Raw genomic sequence first — 24,117 nt, forward strand, 5'->3', positions numbered from 1 at the left:
GTAATGACATTTCTACGCCATCACTAAGTAAAAAATACTACTATAGCAAGGAAAGATATTAGATTAGCAAGGATGAATAAATCTGTAATTAAAAAGTGATAATTAATAAGCCTAACAACTCAATGACTCCTAATTAATAATCCTAACAGCTCAATAACTTCTAAAGATTGTAACAACAAATAAGTATAGCAATTCCTCACTTCTTGCTGAGATGACGCGCCACGTCTGACTTTCTGAAACCGTCTAGGTTGTAGAGACGCTTGGCCAGGCGTTTGGCAGCTGCCACATCGACACGGTTGCTGCCGTTGGTGAGCGTGTCACTGCTGCCCAGACCCAGCCTTTCGCTCAGGTCCTGATCCAACTCTGAGTCCGTGGCCAGGCGGGCCTTCTCCCTGGAGTGAGACAAGATGTGAAGGGAAAAGGGTTAAGCTTTAAGGGACAAAAGTAGCAGTGAGTGTGAGACACGGGGACAGAGATTAAGGAGACATAAAAAATCACACAATCACAGTCCTGAATAGATTGTGATTGGCCAATCACAGCGCAGGATAATTGTACAAATTTCCAAACCTCACTTTTAGGGGCGGTTTCACTGCCCAAGATATTTGTACATTTTCCAAATCTCACTTATAGGGGCGGTTTCACCGCCCAAAAAATAATAATCAGGATCCACATGGGAACATCGTGGCTCCAATGTGGAATTTGGACTTCATGTCTGTCATCTATGACGTCAGTCGACATATCTATGACGTATGACTCACTCAAGGTTTCAACTCGATCAGAGCCCCTTGACTTCCATTATAAAATTAAAGTTCAATATTTTCAACAGTATAACATATATTATGTGAAATTTGTGGACACACTTCTGTGGCCTACTGGCAGTGTAGGACAAGAAATGGGGCACTGATTGGTTTGCGAGATTAGCCCTGGAAACACAGACAGACAGACAGTCACACAGATAGACAGACAGACAGTATGTAACCTTTATCTAAGCAGGAAAAAATCTGACAGACCCTTTTCTAAAAAGCTAGACTCCCGCAGAGCCACGTCATAAAAAAGGGGTTGTCTGTGGCACAGAATGGCACAAGGGGAAAAGTTCCTACCCACCACCACGGACGGATACTACGGGTTTGAATCCTCCGTGGTGCATCCAGCTTGGCCGGGTGCTCCAAACGAACACAATTGTCCGTATTCGAGAGTGGGAAGCCAGGGGTGATCTCTGTCATAGCGCTAGCGACTCCTGCAGGTTGGTTAGCCCATTAAGACCGGGTACGCATCTGTGTCATTTTAAGATTTCTTTGGCTATTTTCTGAAAAATCGTGGAACATTATGTGCAAATCTTTGAATATATGTATATATGTTTTAAAGCAAACATTTTTAAAGGAGGAGTTCACCCAAAAAATGACTTATTTTCTATCAATTGCACACCCTATGAAGCCTTGAATCCATGGATTCTTTTTTGTTTTTGTCGCATTCTTAAGCTAATAATTTGATTCCGTTTTCCAACCGGCTAATGCATCCGGTAGGAGACACAAAGTAGATTATTTGTGTCTCCTACCGGAAATACACACGGTCATCAAATTATTGTCTTAGGAATGCCACAAAAACAAAACTAAATCCATGAAATCAAGGCTTCATGGGGTGTGTAATTGATAGAAAATAAGTAATTTTTTGGGTGAACTCCTCCTTTAACTCCGATCTGTGATTCTGGGGAGGTCCCTGGAACAACATATTTTGAGATGGGGGTCAAATACATATTACTTTGAGGGTACTTGATATGGAAAGCACAGCTGGACACAGACACACACACACACACACACACACACACACACACCTGCCCTCTGCAGTGCTCTAATTTGAAAGTGACTGGTCTCATTTCTCTGCAAAAGCCCTTGAATATGATGGAATATGATTAAGGATTACTGTGATTATGGTAAGCTCACATTTCATATCACACACACCATACAGAAAGAACTCCCGTAACTTATTTAAAAAAAGATATACATCAAAAACCGATACAGATATTTTCCGATATTACATTAATATCGGCCGATAATATCGGACATCCGAATTGAGACCTTTATAAAATACTCGGTCCAGGAAAATAAAAGACATATCACACATTGTTTTCTGCTGTGTTGCTTTTCGATGTGTACACTGTATAATTCTATAGAGGCATCTAAAGAGCACAGAGTACGTTTATAAACGCCCATCATTGACAGTCTGACAACCAAATCTCGCAATACTACTGAGCCTGAAATGATACCTGCCGCTGTTTAGATGCCTCGATAAAATTACAAAACAACCTGTGATATATCTCTTCTTTTATATTCCTGAACCGATTATATGACAAAGGTCGCAATCGAACTTCCGGTGCGAGTTTGCCACCCATGAGCGTCATGGCGCATGCCCGGCGTCCAGCGCGCCCCTTCCTTGCCTAGACACAGGATCTGACACGAATTCTGACCTGATGGTCATGATTCAATTTATCCCCCGCGCAAGCAGGCCTGCTCTATTCAATGGTCAATGGTAAAACCGGGTTCAAATCCGGGATAGAAGAGAAAACTTGAATAGTGCTGCTTTAAGTAAGCAAGCATGCTACTGTCAACTTGAACCAGTGCAGCAGTCCTGTTTCTGACTCCTGTTGGAATGGATGAAATAATCCAGGGCTCTTGTACAAAAATTCTGTTTTGTTTTTGTTTATTCGGGAGAGGGTGCTGCTGAGAGATGTTCACACACAGTCGAAGGCTGTATAGACATTCCGGTCACGGCCGGCCAGAAGAAGCAGTGACACTCCGGCCGCTCCGATTTGTATTCCAAAAAAGCACACAAAAAAGCATCCCCTGAGGGAGCAGAACTCACTCTGTGATCTCTTCACAGTGGAAGAAGCCAAGAAAACCCACAACACAAGGCCCCTGCTGCCCACACATGGAGTGAACTCCTTATGTGTGACTCAACTGTGACTCAACCTCGCTACAGCAAACAGGAGTTAGTATCCTAATGTTGGCTTACTGGTTAAGAGATAGCAAAGCTATGGCAGTTCTGCGGTTCCTTTTTGGCTCCTCAAACAGACACAGACTCCCTATTGGCACAGTGTAGGCTGAGGAACACCGTCCCCATTTCAATTCTGCTGTTCCACTAACCATGCAATGGGTTCAACAATCATTCAGAGAGACAAACATAGAAGTTCATCATACATTTATCCTGCAGATACAGTATGCTATATCAGTACTGCGGCAGCTGCTGGAGCCTGTTTGTATTTGAAACCGAAGGCAACTGGGTGACTGAAACACAAAAGACTTGCAATAGCCATTCCAGGTGAGCGATTATTCAAGGGTGGAGGGAGCTTACCTGTGGCAAGACCGCCTGACCGGCAAATACCTTTCATCTCCCACTGCGGCAGAGCTGCGGCAGCAGAAGACGGAAGGGTTCTTCTCTGCTGTAACCGTCCCCTGCCGGGCAGCATGCCTCAGGCTGGCCACTCGACCCACCCCAGCACTCCTGGTCCCGGGCTCAACATAACACGAACGCATCTTTGTCCTGGGTCAGTAACTCAGTATGTCACTCCCTGCTGAACTTAGTGCAGCGTTGGTACGGTGCAACACCTGTAGACTGCCTCAGATATAGGCCCACAGACTAAGGCATTCTTCCAACTGAACTGAGATTCTGAGTGAAATGTTAGAGCCTGCATGAGTCCTTTTCACGCCCCCCCCCCTATTTGCTGTCATCTGATCCTCACCCAAAATGTCCTTCCCCCCATGTAAACGAGCAATTTTGTGACTGTCACTCCCCCTCTCTCTCACTATCTCACTCTCTTTTATTTAGTTTAAGTTCCTCTGTCCACTCCTCTCTCTCTCTCTCTCTCTCTCTCTCTCTCTCTCTCTCTCTCTCTCACTCTCTCTCTCTCTCAATCTCTCTCTCTCATTCCCTCTCCAACTCTCCCTGCCTCTCTCGCTGTGTAAACTTCAGCATTGTCCCTCGCCGACCTTGGGTTAGCTTGGCAGGAAACTTGGCTGCCTTTCACTAGAAATCCCTTTTCCTCCCTCCCTCCCTCCCTCCCTCCCTCCCTTTCTCCCTCTATCCATCCACCTCTCTCTCTCTCTCTCTCTCTCTCTCTCTCTCTCTCTCTCTCTCTCTCTCTCTCTCTCTCTCTCTCTCACTCTCTCACTCTCTCTCTCTCTCTATTTCTCACCCCTCTTTCCCTTTCCCTAGCTCCAATTACTCATGCTCTGTATGTGTATCCTCTGGGCTTTATGTACACACTGTCCACGGTTTGTGGTGTAAGCTATTAGTGTGCCTAGAGGAAACAAAAGATGCAAGGTGTCAGGGACAAAACTCAGGGGCGTTTTCTCAGGGTGTGCACCTCAAATATTGTTCCCCAGCCTTTTTGTACATAAACGTGGACCACGCTGGTGTCTGTTTACAGAATGCACATCATTGAGGCCTCCGTTGTGAATACTGAGAGATTACTGTAACATTGTAGTTGCAGCGCAGTATCGCTAACCCACCACCTGTTGGTGTTGTCTAATGAAGAGCTACAGTATAGCACAACACTTGCTGAGGTTCTGAAAGAACTGTCTAACGGCAGCCCCTGCTTCAACCGTCTATTAGCACATAACTGGAGGCCGTCCGACGGGCCATTTTGCACAATGGGCCTCTGTCTACTGGCCCAGACCATCTCAAAAGGTTTTTTTTTAATGGGGGGGGGGGGTAAATTCCAACTTCTATCAAAGTATGGACAACAAGTCCTCAGAAATATTTGCACTGCTGTTTCTGGAATCCAGAGCTGGGCTGGTCAGGAACAGCCTGATAACAAAACCAGTGTAATGCAAACATTCACTTGAAAGTATTATCACCCACAATAGACTGAATAACAACTTGGAATGAAAGGTTTTTTTTTTAAGTGAAGCTGAGGTACTGTTTAGGACACAGGCTTTTTGTGTGTCGTTCACAAGGATTTGAGCCTGGATTATGTTTCCTTTTTCTGTGTCAAAGGGCTGGTAAGACGTTTCAAGCCGGCACACATACACAATCAAACCACTGTTCGATAAACAACAGAAAAACAGACAACACAACGGGATTCCTGGCACAACAACCAACATACTGTACACAAAGACTGTACACACACGCACGCACGCACGCACGCACGCACGCACGCACGCACGCACGCACGCACGCACGCACGCACGCACGCACGCACGCACGCACGCACGCACGCACACACACACACACACACACACACACACACACACACACACACACACACACACACACACACACACAGTTTTAACGTTTGTTAAGCATCTGAAAAGTGTTACTGATTAGTTTTTCCTTTTGGCACTTTTTGCTGTTCAAGCACTTTTTTTTTCGTTCTATCTCCATTACCTTAAAGATGCATTATGCACATCAGTGCCTTTACCACACAGCAATGTTCAATTTATTATGATTTATTATGTAGTAGAGGCCAGAGTTCCTCTTCATTATCTCATAAGTACATACATACATAAATACATACATACATAAAACGGTTCTGTGGTCCTCTGCTGCCATCTAGTGGACTTTACAACAAGGTGACCCTGTGCAGTCACAGTTCCACTGCAGTGTCCTCACAAGTAATTCATATAAAAAAGACAACCTTCTTCAGGAACTTGCATAAGCTTTTCACAGCTAAACCCTTGTCCAATGCCCTGAGACCCAGTCTGACTTCATCAGCGTGGATTCCAAAAGCAACGATACATACAATGGTGGAGACTCCAGGGAGTTACATTGTGCATCTCTGACAGTCAAGGTGAGCCTGTTGCAGTAGCCATCTGCCTGTGTCTCTTTCACACACACACACACACACACACACACACACACACACACGCACAGGCACGGGCGCGCACACACACACACACACACACGCACGCACGCGCACACACACACACACACACACACACACACACACACACACACACACACACACACACACACACACACACACACACACACACACACACACACACACACACACACACACACACACACACACACACACACACACACACACACACACACACAAATTGCCTGGCTGGCGGAGACAGCAGAGGACCAAAGTCAGCCTTCACTTTGACCTTCTCTCCAAACTGCTCTGCTCCAGAATAGCACTGCAGAGCTGCTCTGTGCAACACACTTAAAAACATTACAAAACATGCCTGTGTAACTGAGTCACAGTTGGAAATATATTGTGACGATAATGCCTCTTTCCCCAGAAAATAACATGCACAATGATATTTAGCATATTGGATTACCTGTCTCAACCAAGTTTCAAGTGTCTGCAACAAAGTTTTTGTACCGTGCTGAAATGAACCATATCCAATGGCTGCAAAATCATTCAAACCAGGAAACTCGTCAGCATTCCTATTGCTATGATCTTAGAATAATCATGTAAGATAAAGAAGTTTATCATGACCAGTGTTGGGGAAGTTACTTTCAAAATGTAATATAATAAATGCAATATAATATATATTACCAGCTCAGTGGCCATGTGGTTAGAGTGTCTGCCCTGAGATTGGGAGGTCGTGCTTCCTCCCAGTCAATATCATGGGTTGGATTGGGAGTAAGTCCCTGCAATATACTTTCTAGGGGTTGTGTTATACATCATGGCTGGGGGATGTACTTGTACATCAAGCTACCTCACGCTACAGAAACAGGAGATAGGCTCCTGCATTATGGGCCAAATGGAACCGTTGGTTCCCAAGGCTACTTACTTTATATAATACATACTATACTTATTACTTTCAAATACTACCAGTAACAGTAACAGTTTATCTCCCAGATTATTATTATAATTTTTTTTTTACCGGAAGTTTCTTTCTCAGTTAGGCCTGTCACAATTATTACATAATCGCCTAATCATAATTATTTGAGATAACCACAAATATTTTGCATAATTGTCATAATCGCTTCCATGTTGAGAAAGGTTCATACATTTTGAAACATTTTAAAAACTTGCGGAAATAGCAGATCGTCTATATCCACTCTTTTGTAACATTATGCGTATACAATATACCGTATTTTTGCCATAATACATGATTTATTTTGATTATTGGTATCGGTCATTGTCAGTCATTTCTCATTTCATTGCGTATTTATGTTTTTGTCATATCTGCCCTGTGCCTAAAAGCCACAAAATTAAATCGTTAAACGCAATTATTTGTATGACAATTAATCATCAAGTAAAATATCATAATCGTGACAGCGCTATTCCCAGTCCCAGACATTTAAATCAGAACTACACAGCAATGGAACAGTTTCTTTCCTAGACATTTAAACCAAAACTGCAAAGCAATGGAACAGTTTCTTTCTCAGACATTTAAACCAAAACTACACAGCACTGGAACAGTTTCTTTCCTAGACATAATAAAATAAAATAAAAGAACTACCCTCCACTGGAACAGTTTAGTTCCCAGACTTTAAACCAGACCTATCCGACATCGGAACAGTCTCTATCCCAGACATTTAAACCAGCACCGGAGCTATTACTTTCAGAAACTGCTGACCGAACGTGTTTTGGATCGACTGACTCACCTTGGGAAGGAGAAGGAAGGGTTACTGTACCAGCTGCTCCCCAGCCGGCGTGGCTCTCCGCCTCTGGGCGGCGTGTCCTCAGAACCACTGCTCAGCCGCTCGCTGGAGGGAGCACGCGTTGCGTCCGAGTCCCCGGTCTCAGTGAGGATGGTGTCGGACCGGCTGGTCCTCTCGTGATGCGCCAGCGGGGCGAAACTTAGCTGGACGATCTGCCTGGCGCTATGGCACATGGGGCCCTGGATGGCTGGGGTCAGAGTGGGCAGGTCAAACGTCAGCACGGTTTGGGTGGTGGAGGTCAGCAGCTCCTCGCTATCCAGGCTGTTGTAGGACGTGCCCTTGGCCCGGTGAGACTCCATGATATTCTCAAAGTGGCGGCTGAAGGTGTCCTCGGTGGCGCGGCGGGGACCGGAGACCAGGAGGGGTGATTTCAGGGCTGGGTGGTGGTTGTCGAAAAACGTTTCCAGTGGCCTGGGAGAGAGAACCGAGTAAATGACCTCATCAACAACGCAGTGTTTATAAAGCTCAGTTCCAGTTCGTGAAAGCTAAGTACAAAGTTCACACACAAAATGTCACTCATCCCACACCAAATAAATGACGTTATGGCTGTCTGTACCAAACCATGTATTGCGCTGTTGCTTAAAAACCTGTGTTTAATGAATGAAAAAATGCCATCAAACCAGTTTGTGGTCTACTTGTAAAACTAGGCTGCGGGTGGGATCAAAATATAGATCATAATATGGGTCAGATAGACGGTCCTGCTTCACCAGCAGTGTATTCTCTTATGTGTGTGTTACCATACAGTGAAATCCTGAGTGTTAATTTAATCACTTTCAACATGGTGTGCCTATTTTGGGCATGTCATTAAAGGCGAAGAAAATAATCATATAAATTTGAGTGTCCTTCGAGAGAGACGGATAGGTTGAACCTGACAGAGAGAACCGGACAGAACAGTGAGTGCACAGAAGCCTAAAGGACAAATCGTTCACCCTCCAACGAAAAAGAGTTTCAGTCTGTTAAACCTGAAAACACATCAGTGTGTCCATACCGGAGAAAAGCCTTACCACTGTAAACAGTGTGACAAGAGTTTCAGTCGGTTAGAAAACCTGAAAACACATCAGCGTGTCCATACCGGAGAAAAACCTTACCACTGTGAACAGTGTGTCAAGAGTTTCAGACAGTTAGGACACCTGAAGAAACACCTGATTGTCCATTCTAAAGAAAAGCTCTTCCATTGTAAACAGTGTGACAAGAGTTTCAGTGCACCAGCTTACCTAAAGAAACACCAGCGTATTCACACCGGAGAAAAACCTTACCTCTGTGAACACTGTGGCAAGTGTTTCAGTGAATCAAGAAGTTTAAAGAGACACCTGCTTGTCCATTCAGGAGGAAAGCCCTCCCACTGTTAACAATGTGACAAGAGTTTCAGTGTGTCAGGTTATTTAAAGAAACACCAGCGTACTATGAATACGTTTTTTTAACTTCTGCCAGGGTGTTATTTGATTTTTCTAACCTTTTTAAGTAGTCATAGAATATTCAGCTCCAGTATGATCGATCCCCTGATGGTTGCTAATCACGGAGGGTTTCACTGTGCTTCCGAGAAGAGAAGAAAAATGTCATCGCAACCTCCCGTTCGCTTGTGATACCCGGTTGAAAATTGCATGTTTCGCCAAAAATACATAGTAAAACACAGGAGCCGAGATACAGGATTTTAAAGTAATAAGTTAACCAGGAAGTGAATGGAGAAGTAAATCTAAATTCATTTTTTATTTTTTTTTATGATGGAGATCTCCGTCAATGGCGGTGAATGTGTTAGTGGGTGGGTTCCAGAGGTCCCCGGTTAGATGATTGATAGTTAGGAACCAAATGGACCCTTATGTGTCTGTAACTCTGAGTGTACAAATTGAATCAAATAGACCCTTGTGTCTGTAACTCCGAAAATGTACTAATGGAACCAAATAGACCCTTATGTGTGTGTAACTCTCAGAGTAAACAAATGGAACCAAATAGACCCTTATCCTTACCGTTATCGCTTTTATCGGTCACTGTAACACACACAAGACACTGATAAGAACAAGACACTGTTACCGTTCTTACAGGAGTCACTGTAAGACACACAACACTGTTACCGTTCTTATCAGAGTCACTGTAAGACACACAACACCGTTACCGTTCTTATCAGAGTCACTGTAAGACAACACCGTTACCGTTCTTATCTCCTTATCAGAGTCACTGTAAGACACACAACAACACTGTTACCGTATTTATCGGTCACTGTAAAACACACCACACTGTTAGGGTTTTTATTTATACTCTATTTGGATATTATAGCTAATATTGTAAAATAAAATAAAATGTGGGGGGAGGTGCAATTTCAGCCCGCGGGCCGCCAGTTGCCGACCCCTGGACTAAAGCCATAGCATCCTGAAAACCTTTGGCACACCATCGTGGAGATCCATACATCGACGGCGGAAGGATAGTGAGATGTCTGGGCATTATATCAGTATTACTGTTCAGGGCATCGACAATGATGTCGTTTTGTGTTTTTTGGGTTGTGTGTGTGTGTGTGTGTGTGTGTGTGTGTGTGTGTGTGTGTGTGTGTGTGTGTGTGTGTGTGTTTAGTTTCTACTACCTCCTGTTGTGACTGACTGACAGTGAGAATGAGTTCTTGTTGTCCTAGTTTAGTCTTCTTTGTCTTGTCCTATGTGTTTTGCATGTCTCTTACTTCTCTCTCTTTCTGTGGACTGCGAACCGGGCCAGTGTAATAACTGGATGGGGGGCGCACTACAAATCCTGAACCTAGGAACCTCCTTACAAACAAACTTGAATGACACATTCAGGCGGGTGCCGATTTCTTTTCACCTTAAATATACCTTAGTTTATGTCGTAAAAGATCCACAAATCTCCTGTTATGGAGGGCCCTGATGTCATTAAGATGACATTATAGTACTAACGTCATGGACTGGCCTCCAAATACTATGTTAATGGCTTCTGCACTAAATACTCGGGTGCAACGGGTACTCTGAAAACCGGTATTGCACGACCTGAGGGGCATTTGTTTCCGAACGGTTCAGGACACGTGTACGACCATCATCCGACGCGGGGACAGGCATGCATGGGCAACTGCTTGTGCATGTGTGATGTCAGACAGGAGCTCTGGTCAGCCTTATATAAGGGAGTTTCACTTCATATAAATGTAAGTGTGTTTTTAGAGAGAGACAGGGATGTAGAGAACATTCAGAGCATCATAGACTTCTATATATGTAGATAACCAACATACATAGCTCTGACATCAGAGAACCCCTCCTGGAGGCCCATATATGGAGACCACCGAAACATCCAAGACTGATATCATAGAACCTATCTTTGGGCTTAACTGACATCACTTGATCCATATACGGATATGACTGACATCACCATCACACTAGCACCACGGCCAAACGTATAAAGGCAAAGGTATCCCCTGGCCGAGTTCAGTTCCATCAGCGACACTCACGCGACCTTAAACTCTCTCCAGCGGAATAAGAATCAATACAGGCACAATTAGCTGACCTTACAACACAGTTAAGCACGTACCACATCTTCAACCCCACTGAACCTCCTTCTCCTTGGCTTGCTAAGGGTCATATCGGTTCACCTCCTGCTTGATACCATCACTGTGGCTTTTGAGTCCGGTCTAACGAACCAGCCGATTATCTGCCTTTTAGAGAGACGGGGAGGTTGAACTTGACAGAGAGGACCGTACAGGGAGACTTGTGAGTGCACAGAAGCTAAAAGGACAAATTGTTCACCCTCCAACATTGCAGCGTATTGACCTCTTCTGCCGAATCATAAGGAATGCTAAGATCCTCCCAAAGTCTTCAAGCAAGTCAGAATCTCTGGAACCAGCCAAAAAGGGGACACAGACGAACCGAGATCTTACAGTCATCAACAGATTACCATGACTTCAACTCATCCGGAAGAAGTGACAACACATCAGGGGACAGGAGAGACAACCCACATCTTTGAAGAGTGTGACAAGAGTTTTCGGTGTTTCAGTTCTCTGAATAGACACCAGCTTTTCCACACAGGAGAAAAGCCTTTCCACTGTAAACAGTGTGACAAGAGTTTCAGTCGGTTTGATAGCCTGAACACACACCAGCGTGTCCATACCGGAGAAAAGCCTTTCCACTGTAAAAAGTGTAACAAGATGTTCAGTGAATCAAGTGCGCTGGTGATACACCTGCGTATCCACACCGGAGAAAAACCTTACCACTGTGAACAGTGTCGCAAGAGTTTCAGTCAGATAAGTAGTCTGAATAGACATCAGCGTGTCCATACCGGAGAAAAACCTTTCAACTGTATACACTGTGACAAAAGTTTCAGTGTTTTACACCATTTGAAGACACATCAGCGTATCCACACCGGAGAAAAACCTTACCACTGTAAACAGTGTGACAAGAGTTTCAGACAGTTAGGAAACCTGAAGAAACACCTGCTTGTCCATTCTGGAGAAAAACCTTACCTCTGTAAACATTGTGACAAGAGTTTCAGTGACTCAAGTACGCTGGTGAAACACCTGCGTATACACACCGGAGAAAAACCTTACCACTGTAAACAGTGTGGAAAGAGTTTCAGTGAATCAAGTACGCTGGTGAAACACCTGCGTATACACACCGGAGAAAAACCTTACTACTGTAAACGGTGTGACAAGAGTTTCACTCGGTTTGATAACCTGAAAACACACCAGCGTGTCCATAAGGGAGAAAAGCCTTTCCAATATAAACAGCGTGACAAGAGTTTCAGTCGGTTTGATAACCTGAACACACATCAGCGTGTCCATACCGGAGAAAAGCCTTTCCACTGTAAACAGTGTGACAAGAGTTTCAGTCGGTTTGATCCTGAACACACACCAGCGTGTCCATACGGGAGAAAAACCTTACCTCTGTAAACACTGTGGCAAGAGTTTCAGTGAATCAAGAAGTTTGAAGAGACACCTGCTTGTCCATTCAGGAGGAAAGCCCGCACACTGTTAATGGTGTGACAAGAGAAACACCAGTGTACTAATACGTTTTTTTAGCTTCTGCCAGGGTGTTATTCGATTTTTCTATCCTTTTTGAGTAGTCACAGAATATTTAGCTCCAGTATGATCGATCCCCTGATGGTTGCTAATCACGGAGGGTTTCACTGTGCTTCCGTGAAGAAGAAAAAAAGTCAACGCCTGAATGTGTCATTCAAGTTTGTTTGTAAGGAGGTTCATAGGTTCAGGATTTGTAGTGTGCCCCCCATCCAGTTATTACACTGGCCCGGTTCGCAGTCCACAGAAAGAGAAAGAGAAGTAAGAGACATGCAAAACAAATAGGACAAGACAAAGAAGACTAAACTAAGGCAACAAGAACTCATCCTCACTGTCAGTCAGTCACAACAGGAGGTAGTCGAAACTAAACACACACACACACACACATACACACACACACACACACACACACACACACACACACACACACACACACACACACACACACACACACACACACATACACACACACACACACACACACACACACACACACACACGCACACACACACACACACACACACACACACACACACACACAACCCAAAAAACACAAAACGACATCAATGTCGATGCCCTGAACAGTGATACTGATATGAAGCCCAGAAAATATATTTTCAAAAATGTTCCAAGAATTTTCAAGAATTGTTGTGAGCATATTGTGAGTTTGTAGCTCGTCAATTTTTGCTATTTGTCGTACGACACAGTATATAGGGCTTAAGTGGGTAACCCAGAGTGTAAAACTTGAAGTTAAATGAACACTCAGGATTTAGCTGTGTGAGTGTACAGGCCCACATTTGTGTGTGTGTATGTGTGTGTGTGTGTGTGTGTGTGTGTGTGTGTGTGTGTGTGTGTGTGTGTGTGTGTGTGTGTGTGTATGTATGTGTGTGTGTGTGTGTGTGTGTGTGTGTGTGTGTGTGTGTGTGTGTGTGTGTGTGTGTGTGTGTGTGTGTGCCTGTGCCTGTGCCTGTGTGTGTGGGCGTGTCCGTGCGCGTATGTGTGTGTGTGTGTGTGTGTGTGTGTGTGTGTGTGTGTGTGTGTGTGTGTGTGTGTGTGTGTGTGTGTGTGTGTGTGTCTGTGTGTGTGTGTGTGTGTGTGTGTGTGTGTGTGTGTGAGAGAGAGTGTGTTGTGGGTACAAGAATAGACCATGCATATGAATGCACACTCTCTCGTGTTCAGGCTGGTGAACCCAGCTCACCTCTTGAGCAGGTGTCCGTACACCTCTGGCTCCTCCAGGGCAGCATGCTGCCTCATCCTGCTGTCGCCCTGCATCCTCACGCTGGCCCAGCTCACCACCTCCTCCTCCTCTTCCTCTTCATCTTCCTCCTCTTCCTCCTGCTGCTCTTCCTCCTCTCCTCCGCCTCTTCCTCCCACCTCCCCATCCGGCCCCTCGTAGGCCAGACCCCCCAGGGGGCTGCTCCCCGTGCCCGAGGTGCCCAGCACGCTGCGGTTGCTGCCGAACGCGGAGTCGGCGTCCTCCTGCTCGGCGAGCAGCAGCACCTCGTCAATGTCGGTCTCGCGGTAGCAGCGGAGCGGCACCGCGTCCAGGTCCGTCTCCGAGTACTTGAGCGTCCGCCGGATGATGCCCGTCTTGGGCGACGACGCGCCCAACGCCGCCGGGGGAGGGGTCACCAGCTCCACCTCCACGTGCTGCACGTCGTGGTTGCCCAGGAGGAGGGGCAAGGAGGATGGGGGCGTTGGCGTGGGAGACTCGCTGGAGTTGCCACTGGGTGGCGCTGTGGAGACTTCCAGAGTGTCTGACAGCAAGAGAGGGAGGAGAGCGAGAGACGGAGAGAGAGATGACCACTGTTGTGTGAAATTATAGCAGCATAATTTATTTAAAAAAAAGGAGATTGGGAAAAAAGGAGAAAAAAGCAAACTCTCCTTTGACTGTTAAGTAAGTTTAGTGAGTCTAGTCTCAATGAAATCGTATTAATATAATATAATATAGAATTTCAAATACACTGTCATCAATCAAAAGATCAATTCCTGGAACGATTACTTTTTAAAAGGCATTCACCTGGCAGAAGTAATTTGTGCCATGAGAAAGGATATGATGCAGTGTACAGTACACACAAACAAACAAAAAAACAGAGGGGATATTGTATACACATACAATCTCACAACACGTCGCGATTTGACACATTGTGAGTTTGTAGAAATGCTATTTTTGAATGCCAGGTGTAATGTTAAATTGTAAAATGATCAAATATGAAGCCAGATTCCCAAAAGGAAATGCATTTATTTAATTCAGACTGCCCACCATCTTAACTACACACATCCTCAGAGTTCATTTATCCATTTGTAACTGACAGATTTGTTCACTCCCAAAGCTAAATGAATACTAAGGATTTTACTGTGTAGTGTACAACATTAAGTGCTATACTGTACTTTCTAAATCTGAGTCGTAACTACACCCAGTGGACAAGATACACTTTTCAAATGCTTGCACTGACATTTGATCTACTATGATACTACTAGTGCATGCAGTCACGTCATCCTGTCTAATTCTGGCAATAGGCAGGGAATCAAAACTTCAAAGCTTTATCATGATGTGTCAGCGGTGTATTTAGCTCTCACTTTTCTCCCCCCTGCTGGCAGCCTCCTCAGCAGGGGTCCCGAATAAGAACTCCCACTTGGCACGTGCTATCCTCTGACAGTGGAGTGAGGGCCCAGGCACCAAACAGCCACTGTCCGTCTGCAAATACAAATGCAAAATAAAAGATAAAAGATACTGCTGGTGTGATACGCGTATGCACATTATGACATCTCTCTGAAAAGAAATAAAGTGGTAAAAAAAAACATGAATGCAAACATGCACATGCACATGTGTCCGGATAGCTCAGTCGGTAGAGCTCTTGCCTTTGAACCACAAGGTCAATCCCGGGCACGGCTTGGGTGTGGCACGTTGTGCGGTAAGTACTGGGAGCTGATGATAAATGTGGCACTCGACCTCAGCAATCCATCTCCCAGGGGTCTAGCACATTGTAACAGGGATAGACCCCTGCGTTCTCGGCTGATACCAACAATAAGCCTCTCCGACCTATACTTACATGCAAACGTATGTATGTACGCACGAATACAGACTACAAATCTATCTCTGTAGTTAATTCTGGGACAGTTCAATAACTTAAACGATCAAATAAAAACTATCACAGTTATTTTCAGACCTGCACGCCTTCCGTTCTAAATTAATCTGCATAATAAGAATGTTACTGTATTAATATTTAAGCTAACATTTGATTTGATTTGAATTGATTTGATTTTGGTAAAGGATATACAAGTAAAATCACACTATAACTTAAACCCAGGACACATTAAAGAGTAATGAAACACTTGTTCCAAAGTGGTCCTGCAGCATAACTAAAAATAAATAGTCCAATAAATGACATAGCACCAATACATTTTAGCACGCAGCACGTCACATGAATTTACAAAATACAAAACCATTGACAAAATACAAAACCATCTTAAAAACAATTACATGGATTTTGATATAACTTTTAACTCATTGACTGCCATTGTTTGACGTATTTTGGCGTCTTTCTGGGGGAACATAAAATGTGAACACATGTTATGTGTGTGTAAAAGGCGTGACTATTGTCAGCACATAAACAGTTGATAGGTTACTCATTTGTAGGTCATTACTACAGCTTCTCCCACTTGCTGGAGTAGTAGACTGACATTAATTCCAAGGTTGAAGAAGGCTACTGCTTACTGGCAATTGAAAAGTTTCTATTTGAAGAATGTATTGCCCAAAATTACCCACTTAAACCCCTCTATAGGCCAACTTAGTAAACTAATACTTGACCGGGTCGGCCCTGTACTTGATCCACTCTGCAGAGTCTGCACCAAATCTCTTCGCCGAAAATAGCCTGATTTAAAAGCTCACAAAGCATCACATTGTGAGCTTCTAGATCTGCTATTGTTGGGGAATGTTCCCCCCAGAATAGGGATGCAAGGGTTCAAGTGGTTAAGAATAAACACAAATTATATTTTAATCATTGTTAAGTGGCCATAAGCAGGATATTCGACTCCTGGCCGCGTGGTTATGAAAAATTATGTCGCCGATTGTCCCTCACTTGACCTTTTCAATAAAATAAAATGAGGCTGTGGAGTCAGATAACACTGTGAGCTCACAAGGTGATGTGTCCGCTGATAGGTGGTTCTAAATGTCAAGCTCATGTTCGTTCTACAGTAGATGCTGCTTACTGCTGCTACCTGCTGCCATGGTTATCTTCCCCTTCCCCCAAGAGGGCTGTACTTGATCACTCCTAGCTCAGATATTTGGCTAGCTTTCTATTACACTTATCAGGGTAGGATTCTTTCAATACGCCTGTTGTCTGAATGAATTACAATTTGTTTCTTGAATGTGTGAATAAGTCATTTTAAAACGATCGCATCCCCATTGTTCTTATGTCTTTCTACTCTATGTGGTTGTGAGCACATTTCTCACCTGTATTCCTGAGGTGACGGCCCCTGTCTCATTGCTCTGGTGACTGGACTGACTGGACTCTGGGGACACACAATCCCTGTCCCCAAGGCTGCCTGTCACACCGCTGGAGCTCCGTGAGGAGGACCCGCCCATGGCTCCGTTCTGGTCCCCTTCTGGAGGCTCCTCCACCCTCAGAAGGCCTGGCCGCTGCCCCGGACCGTATCCCTCAAGCCCGTCTCCCTCGCCGTCATCGCACCCCTCGTCCTCCTCCGGGGAGTCTAGCACCACCGGCCCCAGAAGCAGGACCTCTCTCCTCCTCTGCTCGGCACGTTTCTGCTGGGCGGTAGGGCTCAGGGCCCCACGTCCGCCCCCGGATACACGGGTGAGGCTTAGTCTTGTGCTGCTCTCTTCTTCCTGGAGCCCCCACTGCTGCCTGGAGGTCCAGCTGACCGGTGCCTCCTCAACACTCTGATGAATAAACAGCCTGCGGGACAACTCTGTGCATTCCTCTCCCTCAAAACAGCTCAGCTCCCCTCTCCTCTCCGGACCAGGGGACCAGGTGTCTCCCGTGTACTGAGGGGGCTGACACCGATGGAGGGTGGGGCTATCTGGCGTTCTGTGCTCAGCCCGGAGCAACCTGGGGTCCCTCATGGGAGAACTGACCTCAGTGGGAGGTTGAGAGGGGCGGAGGAATCGCGAGGGGAGGGCGGGAGAACCTGAAGCCACAGTCTCTGAAATGATGGAGCTCTGGTCCTGCCCCTCCTCTTGGTGTGTGTGGTTGGCACGCGAGTTAGTTTCCTGCGAGTGTGACTGAGAGATGGAGGTTTCAGGCTGGTGGGAGTCTGTGTTGTCAGTTGCTGGCGTGTGTTGCCCATGTAAAGGGATGTTCATCTGAAGTATTTGCTGCTGGAACTGTTGTGCATTTGGAGGTGAACTGTGAAGCTCGTCAGAGTATGAGCTGCTGCCCAGCTCACCTAAAGCATTGTGCAAAGAGGACCTTCTTGACTCTGTAAAAATAGAGGGCACTTTGGTAGCCTCCTCCGCCAGCCTGTGAGCCACCTCTGGACTGTCAGCTGGTGAGGAGGGCCTGCTGCCACTTAGCTGGTTCATGCCCTCGACTAGTTTATTGCCAAGTTGAAAGATTGCTCCCTGGGGTGAGGGGCTCCTGGTACAAGCTCTGTGAACTTGTCTTGTTGTGGCTGGACTCCCTGTAGTACTCCTGTCCTGTCCTGACCAGTGAAGCGGGCTCTGGTGGCCCATGCTAGGGGTTGAGAGAGGGGACGTGTTTGAAGCAGGCTGCCTCGTTTGAGAAGAGAGCTGGTCTGAGGCTGGGCTCCGGGGCAGGCCATAAATAACCTGTGTCATATGGTTACTGGAGAAAGCACAGGTGTTCTGACGCTGAATGGGAGACCCAGCCCAGGACTGGCAGCGGGGCTGCTGGTTGTAACGTGATTCTGAGCTTTGCTCGAGGGCATGGGCTAGCTTGATCCTCAGCAAGGGAGATCCAAACTCCTCCACGGCCCTCTGGGTAGCTGCCCTGCCGATGGGGTCTAGAAGGGATTGGCGTGGGCCGGGGGAGCCCATGTGCTGGTGACCCCCTGGAGATCGAAAGGCCAGCTTTGGACTGGAGCCACAGGAGGAATCAGGGCTTCCAAACCATATGGGGTCGCTGAGCCTTTTGTTGAAGTGGACGGGGTTGGATCTGTCCTCTTTGCCTGCTCTACGGCACGCAGTGCTGCGAGGACTCTCCACCGTCTTCACGTTGGCCTTCTTGATGTAGCTGAAGGTTACCACAGAGCGCTTCCCATCGCCGACTGGCTCCTCATTGAACCTCTGTCCGCTGGAAGAGGTGCGAGGGGAAGCGACCCTCCCAGTGGAAGGTGACGAAGGGGAGTGAGAGGCAGGGACTCCGTCACATGGTAAACTACGGTGTTTGGCAACTGTAGGGGACTGGCAGCTGTGGGCTGGCTGAAAGCTCACGGTGTGTCTCGCTGGAGACTGGCTACGACTGTAGTCGTGAGCAAGGCGGTGAGCCGCGGAGGCACAGGCGACAGTCTGGCAGGCGGTCTGGTTGGCTAGCTGAGACAGGAGAGCTGCTGTGTTGTCATGGGCTGATTCCACACCCAAAACCCGCTCTCCCACTTCCTCAAAACCTCCTTTCTGCACATCCTGCTCAGGGGCAGACCTCACCTCCACATACAGATGAAGGACTTTTCCAGACTGGGACATGACTTTTACTTCAGCACATCTCGAGGACACAGATAGAGAGAGAGAGAGAGAGAGAGAGAGAGAGAGAGAGAGAGAGAGAGAGAGAGAGAGAGAGAGAGAGAGAGAGAGAGAGAGAGAGAGAGAGACACAGAGAAACAGAGAAACAGTGAAAGAGAGAATGAGAGAATGAGAGAGACAAAGAGAGAGAAAAGGAGGAAGAGAGGGACACTGAGATAAACAAGGAGATAAGCTTCCTTGTTGCCTTGTTTTCCTCTTCCTGGTGTTTTGATGCAGCTTATCTGCTGGTGGTGAATGTCAGTGTATTTTTAGGTGATCGTTCCTCTGCGTCCCTAGCTGGGACGTCTGTGTGCAGAGTGGACAAGCACAGGGTGACTGACCGGAGGACAAAACGCGCCCATGGGACGTCTTCAGCAGCTTTCCAATCTTCATGCCTGTTAGAGACAGAAAGGAAATGGAGGGCTGTAAAGATTATTCAAGTTTTAGTTGATTAAATCATTATTAAGAACATAAAGTCATACTATGATACCCTACTTAGATTACAGAGCGTAACTTTGATTCATTGGGTGGATGTTAATGTGTGAAAAGGTATAGCCCATTAATCGAGTTCCTCACTTACGTCTAATTTATACTTAGTCACATGATGACTGTGTTGCTTAGTTTTCAAGCTAACCATGTGACGCAAGTATAAATTCGGATTTAGCTTCAACTCTCCTGGTGCACCTAAACAACACTCCTAACTCAAGCCCTGTAAAACGCTGTTAATGCCCCACCCGTCACCGATGAGTAACAGTTTCATTCTCTGTTTTTCGGGAGGGCTGTAGCACTTTCTGCCTGAACAAAAGAGAATTACCACTGGGAATAGCCAAGGTAGTAAAGAAGTCAAATGGTAAAGTGACATCACTCCCTGTTCCCTCTGCCCTGCCTGGTCTCTCAAGGAGAGACACTTTTGAAAATGTATGCTATGGCAACTTTACTCAATTATTTTACATACATTTTTACAAAAGATCCATAATAATATATACCAAAAAATGTATACATTTTTACTAAAGACATGAGTGAATATCTGTTTATGAGACTGTCCCAGCAGGCCACCTTATTTTCTGTTACATGTACCGTACATAAGCCAGATCAAGAGTTTTTTTTTAATATTTCAACATACTTGTTCTGTACACCACGTGACATCTGGTTAATTAGATCAGTGGTTCTCAACCTTTTCAGGCCGCGACACCCCAAATAATCATATTTAAACTGGGGACCCCCCACCCTGACAAGCACTTGGATAGGAGTTGAGGCATTAAATTTAGTTTGACTCGGTTCCACAGATAAATATTGTGAAAATAGCCGATATACAAGTTCACAACGCCTCGACAATTTGGCCAATGTTTGACCAGTTTTTATGCTATAGTTTGTTGATAACTTTTGATGCTGTAATGGTCTCTTTTCATTTCTTTTTTTTAGGTCTTAAAAGTCCTTAAATTGTCATTGTCGCTATCTCTGGGATATAAATATATATTATAATGTGCTTTAATGGGGTGTGCAATAGATACATGGTATCAACTGGTAAAAAGTGAGCATATTCTGCTGTAAGAGGAAGCGGGCAATTACCCCTCACTTCCTCCTCTTTGTCTGTGACTCACCAATGATGACACAAGAGTGGTGGCACTGTCACTCCCATTCTGAATGCAACAAATCCAAGCTCAGTCATGATGCACTCCGACAAAGAAAATGTAATTTAGTTTTGTTTAGGCCCTGAGAAAGGGGATCTACGAGTTGTTGTTTTTTATTTATAGCAAGCAAACTGCTTGACATTGATGGAAGGATAGAAGAAAAGCAAGAAGGTTGTGTCCATATGGTGGGGTGTCTGCATATGTGGTGTCTGCATATGGTCTAACTCTGTTAGAGTAGAACGATATTCAGCCTGTCAGGATTCACCTGTTTCCCACGGGCCATACTGTATCTGTTATGTCTGGAAAGTTGGGGGAGGGGGGGGGGACAGTAGCCTCAGCCAAATGTGTCATTCTTCCCCTTATGTTCACATCTCACCCCCTCTGTGTTCCAACAGAAGTCTGTTATTAAAGAAGCATTAACCATAGGGATGTCAAGTTATTGTCAATTTCGCGACATAAATAACAAAAATAACGCAATAACAAAAATGTCTTTGGTAGTATTGTGGGCCTGTGATGGCGAAGAGGAGACAGACAAATGCAAAACAGTAAGTAGACCTGCTGGGTGACAGTCAACTTAACTATTTTATATTATGAGTAAGTAGACCTGCTGGGTGACAGTCAACTTAACTATGTTATATTATGAGTAAGTAGACCTGCTGGGTGACAGTCAACTTAACTATGTTATATTATGGGTAATACAACAAACTGGAGAAGCCACTTGGCACATCACCACCCAGAAAAGCTTTAAGCACAACAATCTGTGGGGAAAAAACTTCAGCCAGGCCAAAGGACTCTTTCTCTTCTCTTATACTCTTCGTATGTATATTTCTTCATGTTAATAATGCCCTTGATGGCCAATATCTTGTAAAGAAGAATCACAAGAAAGAGGACATATGAAATCAAGACAGTAGCCAGCAGAGACAGATTGGAGTTGCCTTATGGTAACAGTGGGAGAGAGAACATACGCATCACAAATTGAAGTTGACAGAACAAAGAGTGCTCATGATGTGAGGCTCGGCTTGGCACAAGAGGCAGGTCACTTTTTTTCGCCCTTGACCCCGATGTGCTCATCTGTGCTCACTTCAAATGATCCGATCTCAGTCGCGCCTTTTTCAGACCATATGTACTGTCTCTCTCCCTAACTCTAACCCTCTCTCTCTCTTTATAATCATTTTATAATGATATTAATAATGATGATCATTTATACTTCACCTAATTTGTACTTTGTCATCTAATTTGCAACTATTTCCCAAAAATAATTTAGCTGAAAACCATCCTTTCTCCTGTTGTTCAGAACCCCATGTGGTGTCTGATTCTTTCCAAGGGCAAGAAGAGGAGCATCACTTCAGCAGCATCATAAATGTGAGCACTGAGCAGGCCTCTGGGAGCCTGGAGACGGCAGGCTGATTAGACACGACTACAGAGTATTTTTTATGTTTGTAGCCACCAGCAGACTGGAGCTAAAAAAAAAATTGTGTGTGTGTGTGTGTGTGTGTGTGTGTGTATGCAAAGAGTCAATAAACAAGATGGGGTCTAATAACGGCGTAGATCCCATGTGGATCACAGGTTTCATGTGGCCACTATGACATCATCAGTCATCTATCTATTATGTATGACTCCATATATGGGAAAGGTTTCTGACCGATCAAACCACCGTTGCCTTTCATTATCAAATTAAATATATTTCTAAAAATGCAAGCAAAAAAAATGTGTGGAGGTGCTTCCTTTGGCCTACTGGCAGTGTGCACAAGAAAATTTGACTAGCCCTGGACACACACACGCACGCACGCACGCACGCACGCACGCACGCACGCACGCACGCACGCACACACACACACACACACACACACACACACACACACACACACACACACACACACACACACACACACACACACACACACACACACACACACACACACACACACACACACACACACACACACACACACACACACACACACACACACACACACACACACACACACACACACACACACACACACACACACACACACACACACACACACAGACCCATTTCTAGACGGCTCACCTGCTACAGAGCCAGGCCATAAAAAGAGACAGAGAGAGTGAAGTACAGCAGGAAGAGGCAGAAAGACAGAGTGAGGTTGTGTGTGTGTGTGAGAATGGAGAGTGGTGCTGGCAGTCGGCCAGGGTAATATGGGAGTGATAGATTTACAGGAAGAGCAGTAACAATATCACAGGGCCCAACGTAAACAATGTAGCGCAGCCTCTCTTTAACCAGACGCAGTGCCAACACACAGCGCTGAATCACAGTGGGGAATAGGACATTACATGAATTTTACTTTAATCAATTGCAATGCTGGCAATTTGCTGCCAAAATTACAGCTCAAAGAAACTGGAGTCTTGGTGACCTTGTTGCAAAGACATATTGACAACGGGTTTCAGAGTAGACATGGACACAGGTGGATCAAGGACATGCATGCAGAAAACAGGGCCAGTGCAATGCATGCCACAGACAGAAGGCTACACATATCATATTGTTGCTGTTGGGCAGAAACCTTGTATCTCCAAATAAAAATAAAATATGTTTTTTTGTCATTTAATGCCCCACTTCGTCATACAAGAAAAATATGTGAAAATAGCCGATCTACAGGCTCACAATGCATCGTGATGCGACACATTGTGAGCGTGTAGATCTGCTATTTCCCCTATCTCTGAACTTGTAAGTTCCATTTCCTCAAAAGTAGCGGTTTTGGACATACAAGGTTTCCACCCGACAGCAACGATATATACATTCCCTATTAAATATCCAATCGATAATAATCCCACCTTCCTTTCTTGCTCGTCCAGTTATCCATTACTATAGCCTGGGGTCCTACATGCTGCAGTGCTACCCTTGAATGCCCTGTCTTCTGAGCTCTGGCCAAGTTGGCACTCGTGCCGTTTTGGGATGTGTGGGCACACTCCAGCAACACACACCTCGACCGTGCCAGGATTACAACAGAGGCCCATCATTGCCACCCTCCTCCACTTGCCATGCTGTGCACTGATTTAGTGTACAACGTCAATCACACAAATTAGCCAAACGTCTACTGTAGGTTATCAAACAGGGAAACTTCTCTACACTCCTCGCTGTTCATTGCTTACTTGCATGTTACTTGATGGTTATACAAATTTGACAG

At 45.3% G+C, this 24,117-nt stretch overlaps 1 protein-coding gene across 2 annotated transcripts in view; it reads right to left on the reverse strand.

Moving 5' to 3' along the window:
• Positions 1–24,117, reverse strand: part of LOC308104686 (uncharacterized protein) — a 67,772-nt gene that overhangs the window by 39,723 nt on the left and 3,932 nt on the right. For both annotated transcript variants that reach the window (XM_080455178.1, XM_080455177.1), the window contains exons 2-6: positions 17,076–19,714; positions 15,200–15,317; positions 13,818–14,376; positions 7,567–8,034; positions 201–392 (exon numbers count right to left, since the gene is read on the reverse strand). In XM_080455178.1, coding sequence (XP_080311304.1) covers positions 201–392; positions 7,567–8,034; positions 13,818–14,376; positions 15,200–15,317; positions 17,076–19,283 — 3,545 coding nt within the window. In that variant the 5' untranslated portion in view covers positions 19,284–19,714. The remainder of the gene's footprint in view (positions 1–200; positions 393–7,566; positions 8,035–13,817; positions 14,377–15,199; positions 15,318–17,075; positions 19,715–24,117) is intronic.

The sequence above is a fragment of the Gymnoscopelus braueri genome (genome assembly GCF_963280865.1).
Source record: "Gymnoscopelus braueri genome assembly, chromosome: 17".
In the NCBI taxonomy this organism is placed as follows: Eukaryota; Metazoa; Chordata; class Actinopteri; order Myctophiformes; family Myctophidae; genus Gymnoscopelus; species Gymnoscopelus braueri.